Genomic DNA, 8,034 nt, shown 5'->3' with positions numbered 1-8,034 from the left:
CACTGCAACTAAGAGTAGCCCCTGCTTGCCGCAACTAGAGAAAGCCCGCACGCAGCCAAAAATAAATAAATTTTTAAAAAATGCATCCTAAACACCGCTTGACCTCAAGGAACTCTCAATATAAAGTAGTGATGGTGGCAGCAAATGCATATATAAATTACAGCTATACTAACAGTAGGGAAAAACGTTAAGACCTCACTATGGAAGTGTGGTCTGAGGACCCGCAGCATCTGAATCTCCTGGGGTAACTGAGACCCACTTCGAAACCCTTGAATTTGCATTTTAACAAGATCCTCAGGTGGTCTGGATGCTTATCAAGGCTTGAGGAGTGATGAACTGTGGGACTATAGAAGGACCCACTCTTGATCCCTTGGGAAGTGGTCAGAAGTCTCCAGACTCTTGGGAACATTCCTGGATGAGAGACCAACAGGCCCGTGATGATGGCAGTTAGAGCAAGAAGGATTCTGGAATGAGAAGTTTAGTCTGGAAGGAAATTGGGAACTTTGGAAAATGTGGGAGACAGGACAAAAAAGGCAGGCTGAGGCCAGAGGCAGAAGGGCCAGCCTGAACTGCTGAGATTTCTGGAGGAAGCCACAGGAAATTTTAAGCAGTAAAGTGACAGGATCAGATTCCTCTGTTTGGCCATAACTCTGGTTGCAGTGAGGAGGACGAAACACATAAGAGAGGCTGGAGCAGGCCCAACTTGCGTCCTCACATGAAGACGATTCAGTTTTGAACAGAAAAGAAGTCTTTGAGGACTCAGAGATGGAGGGTGGCACTGAGTCCCGGCCGACATGGAAACACAGGGCTCCAGCTGCAGCTGGATACAGGTGGGTTCTTTCTTCTCAAAGTGCCGATACCCACCAGCCACATCAGCATCACCCGGGAATTGTTAGAAATGCAAATTCTTGGGTCTCACCTGAGATACATTGTCAGAAACTCTGGGGATGGAGCACACAAATCTGACTTGGAATAAGTTCTCTTTCACATTGCAAACCACTGCTCTAGCCCGCCAAAAATCTTGTAGTAGGTGGTAAGGCTTAGAATTGCCACAACTTTCTTTCTTAAAAAGAAAACAAACACAAAACAGGAGAGTAACGAGAAATGAGTCTCTATGTCTAGGGGCCAGAATAAAAGCCACATATAACCTAGATTTTATATAGTGCCCAGGAAAAGCAAAAAAACATATTGACCATCTTGTCCAAAAGCCTCACATTTGGAGAATTAAAATAGTTCTGGTAGAGGCCTGTTAAGTTCTAGGTAGCCTATATTAAGTAAAACTTAATCATCACGGTTGTAAATTCTTTGTTGCCTTTATTACCCAGAAAAACACCCTCAGAAAAAGCGCTGGGATTCCTTCTGGCCCTCTGAAAATTGTGTTTCTGATGCAACCGCCCATTAAAAAAAACGCAATCCCAAATTAAAAACCCCCAAAACGGAGCAGCGGGGCTGGAGCCACCATCCTGAGGCATCTCTGCCGTTTCCCAGCCACACTGCTGCGGACTGCAGTGCTCCTTTCCCGGGCTGTTCCCAAAGACAAATAAATCACTCCTTGTTTTTTCCAGACCTGAAATTAGCGGTGACTCAGAGCGCTGTGAATCGCCACAGTCGCCTCGGCAAAGAGGAAAAATGTGCAGATTTTTCCTCTCGCCCGAGGGCCCGAGGGCCCGACGTACCGGGCTGGGCCAATCAGGCGAGGTTGGCGGGAATCGCACCAAAGTAGGTAAAAAATGCGGGACGCGCGGCCCCCGCGACCGCCCGCGCCCGGGCTCCCGCTGGTCCTTCCTTTGTCCCTCCCTCCCTTCCGTCCTCCCTCCCTCCCTCCCTTCCGTCCTCCCTCCCTCCCTCCCTTCCGTCCTCCCTCCCTCCCTCCCTTCCGTCCTCCCTCCCTGTCTCCTCCGCCGCGGGCCCCGCCCCTCTCACCCCTCCCCCTCCCAGGCCCCGCCCCTCGCGGCGGCGCACACCTGGCCAGGTGGCTGCTTCCATGTAAGGGCAACGGCGGCGCAGTGGGCGGGGCGCCACGTGGCCCCGCCCCGGAGAAGAGCCACCGCCCCTCGCCCGCAGGTGCCAGCTGAAGCTCCGCCCCCTCGACCGGAGCTGTTGGGGGAGGACTTCGCCCCCGCCCCACAGGCCAGAGCTGGTGAGGGGTACCCGGTGCCCCTTCTCCGGAAGGCGAGGAAGACCCCGCCCCCGCGGAGTCGGGGTTGGGGGGCCGCCGGGGCGGGGCGTTGCCAGGCCGGCCGGTTGCGTAGCAACGGTGGGCAGCGCGTGACGTGCGCCGCCGCGTCTGGGCCCGAGGCGCCCGCCAGTCCCTGGGAAGCTAGCGGGGCTGCTGTGAGGAGGACGCTCCGCAGACTTGGTGCTCGCCGGCTCTCTCTGCGCGCTCTGCGACCGCCGCGGCGAAGATGGTGAGCTGGGGGTCCGGGGCGCCGCGGGGTCGGGGCGGCGGTGGCGCGGGGGGACCCGGGCTTCGGCCGCCGCGGACCCGCTGGGCCCCGCGCCGGGGCGGCTCCCCGGCCGCTGTATTCTCGCCGCCGCCGCGAGGCCTCTGGCTGGCCTCGGTAGCCCAGCCGGGGTCGACCCTCCGCCCCGGCGACGCGGCCCGGGGTCCGCCCGCGCTCCCGGGTGGGGGCCTCTTTGGCGCACGTTTCGCCAAGGCCGGGCGCGGGCGGTCGGCGACTCGGGCGGTTTCGGCCCCTGAGGTCTGTGCGTCTCGAGGAGGGAACGAGGCCTTTATTGAGCCACCTGGGGGGCGGGATGACCACTGAGCGTGACCCCTGCGATTCCGAACCGGGCCTGCGGTCCTTTGCTGCCGCCCCCGGTGGTACGCGTCCCGCAGCTCCTCGTCCTGCGCGTCCGGCCGGGCGGTGGCCTGTCCGGCCTCCATGTACGGTTACAGATTTTCTTTTACTTGGAAACAGGTTGGCTCTGCCAGCATTTAGCGTGCAGGGGGTGGGCATGATGTTGGGATGCTAATAAAAGCAAATGAAAAAGCTTTTAAAAGTCCATTAAGCTATCCGAGTCGCTAAAAAGTAAGCAGGTGTTCCGCATATTCTAGATGTTGGCGTCTGCTTAATTCACGTATTTTCCTCTCTAAACTGTCACTCTCGTTTGCTGTAGAACCGTGCTCTTAAGTGGACGGTCAAGTAGAACATTTTGTCATTTTCTGTAGTCTGCGCATACTGTTACCATTTTTGGTCAATGATTTGCAGGCAAAGGCTTACCAGACTTTGCTGGAAATATTACACTGTTATTGCATCTGTCTGCCTGGAAACAGTTGGTACCAGTTTATCTTCCTACACAATGTTTTCACTGAATGACAATTTGGGTTTTCTTAAGGTATTGCACTTTTCAGGGCTATGCAGAGTGGCTCAGTTGTGGAAGAAAATTAGAGATTAAGCAGTAGTTTCTGGATGACTGAGGATATGTAGTACGAATTTGATGTTGTTCAGTTTTTGGTTCTTCTTTGGGTTGATTTTGTAAGCTACAAAGAAGGATCGGCATCTTACAACTTTCTAACTTCTTTAAGATTGTACTACTTTATATACTACTTTATGCTAAAAGACTTAATGTAAGGGCTTTGAGTTTTCATAAATTTAAGACCATCCACTCAGACGAAAGTGCTTTGAATCAGGCTGGAGTCGGCTTTAGTGCCTTCTGATTTGACATATCTTTATTTTCTGTTTGAAAATAGGACCAAACCTTTTTACTTTAGCTAAATGCTTAAACTTTAAAGCTTAACTTTCTTATTTCTATACATTCAAATAAAATGAAGAGTCTTTTAAATATTTATGGTTCGGAAGGAGGAGGAGAAATAAAAATTTATCAAGATGGGTGATTCCGAGTACGTTTCAAACTTAGGGAGGTCGGAAGAACTTATGAACTACTCTTGTTAGGATGCTTGCAAAGAAAGAGAGTTTAGAATACAGGTGACCATTTTTATTTTATTTTTTTAATTGACACAGTTGACTTACAATGTTGTGTTCATTTCTGCTGTACAGCAGAGTGCTTCAGTCATACATATATATACATTCTTTTTTAAATATTGTTTTCCAGTATGGTTTATCATAGGATGTTGAATATAGTTTTCTGTGCTATACAGTAGGATCTATATATGAAAGCTTACATCTGCTAACCCCAACCTCAGTCTGTCCCTCCCCAGCCCCCTCCCCCTTGACAACCACAAGTCTGTTCTCTTTGTCTGTGAGTCTGTGTCTGTTTCGTAGATCAGTTCATTTGTGCAGATGACCATTTTTAAAGCTTACTCTTGTATTTAGCCTTATGAGCACAGAGCTTCTCCCTTCATTCCAGCTGTTAGAGAATATTATGAAGATGTACGTTTATTCCCTGATTTTAGCACTTTACCTCTGTATTTGAAACTGTTTAGATCTGTTGGTTGGATACTTGGTTCCAAGTTTCTAAGATTTTTTTTTTTTTCAGATTAAATTTTAACTGTTGATGGATTTGTTCTACATTAACAAAATCACTTCCTGGTACTCACCAAGTCTTCTCGAAGCACTTGGGAATAAAGCAATTTGAAACCAACTCAGAAGATCACCCTGAGCACTTTAAGATGAGATTTCATGTTTTTAAAGTCTCACTTTACAGTGCCAAAAAAAAAAAAAAAAAAAGCCTACCCTCCACAGGAACCACATCTACACACTCCAAACAAAATTTTGGTGTGCGTGTGTACTGGGTGTGCCAGCTTCCTCATACAAAGATTATTTACCAGCCTACCATCAAATTCCTAGGGTTATCTGCTGAGTAGTTCTTCCTGTTGGGTATGGATTGAGACATCACCGGAGACTGGCCTAGCTCCTCTTGTAACCAGTGGCTCTCTGGGAAGTCAGAGTGTAGTCTTGTCCCTGAAACAGTAAAGGTCTGCATGATAATCTAACCCTTAACCTTACCCTAATCAGAACTCGGCTCTAACAAACTGAGCTGTTAGCTCAGACTGAATTACACGTGTGTTCTTCCACTTGATGATTAGCAAAAACACCTTTACTTACAGCAATCTAGTGGAAGAGGTTGGGCATGTGTTCCTGTGCCCATTTAACATATTAGAAAACAGTCTGTAAAGGTTTAATTGACTTGTGGCCTTTTCTGACTCCACATCAGGTTTTAAAATAATTTAAAAATTAATTTTGAAACAGTTTAAGCAGGAAGGTACACAGAATAATAAGTTCCTTTGTACAAAAAAAGGTTAACTTTTTGCCATATTTCAGGTGTTTATGTTACCATTACAGGTAAATATGCATCTTTTTCCTCATCCTATTCCCTTCTCTCTCCAGAGGTAACCACTCCTGTGTCAAAGACGTAATGTACTGGCCAAGTAAGGAGATGATTTTTGCAGGTTATTGCATTTGAGAGAACATTAATTAAAATGAGGAACATCTCAAAAACAAAACCAAAAAAAAAAGGACAGAGACCTGGGGCTGGTAAACTGAGGAGTCTTGAGGAATCCTGGGGACAGGTCTTAATCTGGAAGTAAGCAAGGGCAGGATCCTTTTGTTGCCCTGAACACAAAATGATGGGAGTGAATTTCTTAATCTTCACTGCTTTTCAGGAGCTCAGGGCTCAGGTAAAGTTCAACATAGTCACCTGAAACTAACACATTTCATTGATGTTTCCATACTTTCAGTTGTACATGTATGCATCTGTAATAATATATGTTGCCTTGATGTATTTGAAGATTTTATATAAATGTTATGCTTCGTGTATCCTTTTGCAACTTTGAAACAAAGAACTTGGTGAGGTTTAGTTCTAGTTTGCCTCCCATCGGCTACTTTGACGAGCCTGTTTCTCTGTTTTCACTGCTTGGCATTATGAGACTTTGAAAACCAATCTGATAGGTGTGAAATGGTTTCTCATTCTTTTAATTTGCATTTCTCTGATTAGCAGTAGTTGAGTATCTTTTCATTCTTGTTGCAGCTTATGCTTTTACATGCATGCGCTTTCAGTGAACCTGACGTTGTGTAAATACTCCTCACATCTTCATGTAAACTCATTTGTGGAGCCATAAAGTAAATCTAAACTTAAAAGAAAATCAGCGAGAATGTGCTTGTCAAAGCCAGACCTGCATAATGAAGACTAATATACTTTGCCTCCGGCACCTGCTTGTGCCTCTCTAGCTGCTAAGTAACAGAAGTTCAGTACTCTTAATTCTAGCCACCTGCCCTTGTGAGGCCCTGGTCGTGGTAGAATGCACAGTGATCCAGAATAGAGTTCCATCTTTGCCACAGGCCGTGGAGATTAACATCCTCTGTTCTATACTTATCCTTTTCTTTCTTTTTCCTAGGCTGTACCTCTAGCCAAAATGTTAAAAAACAAACACACGTGGGATATACGGGAAAACTGTACTTTCTGCTCATTTTTGCTGTGAACCTAAAATGTCTCTAAAAAATAAAGGCTATTAAAAAAATAAAACAACCATAATCGTTTTTCATAAACAGAATTGTTTTAAATCAAAATGGTGTTTATTGTATACAGGAAGATTCTAAACATTTGTGTTTTTATTTATGTTAATGTAACTTATATTTTCTTTCAGTAATAATTAAGATGCTTTGAGCCGAACACCACATTTGAAATTTGAAAAAAAAATTGAAACTCTTTAAAAACTGTTGTTTTAACGTGTACTTTTTTTTTTAATCTACAGAGTAATGCTCTAGTCTGAATAACTAGGCCTGGTCTCTGTCGTACTCTTTGCTATTTGCCTACCTAAACCACAGAAAATAATAAACCATAAACATGATGCTTGTTTTTTTTTTTTTTTTTTTTTTTTTTTGCGGTACACGGGCCTCTCACTGTTGTGGCCTCTCCCTTTGTGGAGCACAGGCTCCGGACGCGCAGGCTCAGCGGCCACGGCTCATGGGCCCAGCCGCTCCGCGGCATGTGGGATCTTCCCGGACCGGGGCACGAACCCGTGTCCCCTGCATCGGCAGGTGGACTCTCAACCACTGCGCCACCAGGGAAGCCCATGATGCTTGTTATTTAAGCATCTTGAACTACCTTTCCACATAGCCTAATATTCCTCTCTAGGTTTTCCATGAAAGACATACCCAAAGATTTATACGTAACACTCAGAAATATTTTAATCAGTTTTTCTTCTGTCCCTTGCCTCCTTGCCTTGATGTTAGAAATGAGTTTTCACTTGGAGTTGTCCTGCTTCTAAAAGCTGTCTCCTGTTCATTTTGCTTGAAATTTTACATTGGGAGAAGCATAGAAAAATAAACATCAGATTGGTTCATCTCAGTAATGCTTTGACAAACTTGTTACTTAATTCATGCAATCTTGGAATTCACATATAAGGAATCTTCTGTACAAGGGCCCCCATAGAGTTGAGTACATAGTCTTGAGTGATCCTTAACTCTTGTAAGATTGTCTTCTAGTAGCTGACATTGTAATGCTTATGTGCTGTTTACCCTATTTCATGATTTGTTTGCTATGTTAAAGAATCAATTTTTGGTAGATCTTTTAAAAGTAGCTCACTTCAGGAAAAATGCAGTCAAAATTCTTAAAATTCATATTTTAATCTGTAGTGTGAAATGGTGGAGATTTTGGCTTTATTTTTTTGACATGACAAGGGACCGTCAAAGAACTCTTATTCTGTTGCAACAAGGCTTAGGACGAGCACTTGAAAGGTAGAAACTTCAGTGCGTACTGTAGCAGGAAACCTACATTTAAAACTGATTTATCTGTGTGTTTGTGCTTTTGGATCACATTAGAGGAAGACTGTTTACTACTTTCAACATTTTTGTGTTACTTTATAGGTTGTTCCTCCTCTTTGCCTTATCACAGAAAAGAAGGATGAATTTTCTACCTATATTCCTATCTTGGCTTGTTTTCAGAAGATTGCCAACTTCTAAATTTTTAAGTTCTTTCACAAAGCACATTTTTGTTAGTGGTAGTTTTTTGTTTTTTTTTTTGTGGTATGCGGGCCTCCCTCTGTTGTGGCCTCTCCCGTTGCGGAGCACAGGCTCCGGACGCGCAGGCTCAGCGGCCATGGCTCACGGGCCCAGCCGCTCCGCGGCATGT

At 45.5% G+C, this 8,034-nt stretch overlaps 1 protein-coding gene across 1 annotated transcript in view; it reads left to right on the top strand.

Moving 5' to 3' along the window:
- Positions 1 to 2,145: 2,145 nt before the first annotated feature.
- Positions 2,146 to 8,034, top strand: part of DSTN (destrin, actin depolymerizing factor) — a 36,820-nt gene continuing 30,931 nt past the window's right edge. The window contains exon 1 of the mRNA XM_024123391.3: positions 2,146 to 2,408. Within this exon, the coding sequence (XP_023979159.1) occupies positions 2,406 to 2,408 (3 nt within the window). The 5' untranslated portion in view covers positions 2,146 to 2,405. The remainder of the gene's footprint in view (positions 2,409 to 8,034) is intronic.

Source organism: Physeter macrocephalus, chromosome 14, assembly GCF_002837175.3.
Source record: "Physeter macrocephalus isolate SW-GA chromosome 14, ASM283717v5, whole genome shotgun sequence".
Taxonomy (NCBI): Eukaryota; Metazoa; Chordata; class Mammalia; order Artiodactyla; family Physeteridae; genus Physeter; species Physeter macrocephalus.
Note: the sequence above shows the minus strand (reverse complement) of the source record. Positions and strands in the feature narration are given on the sequence as shown.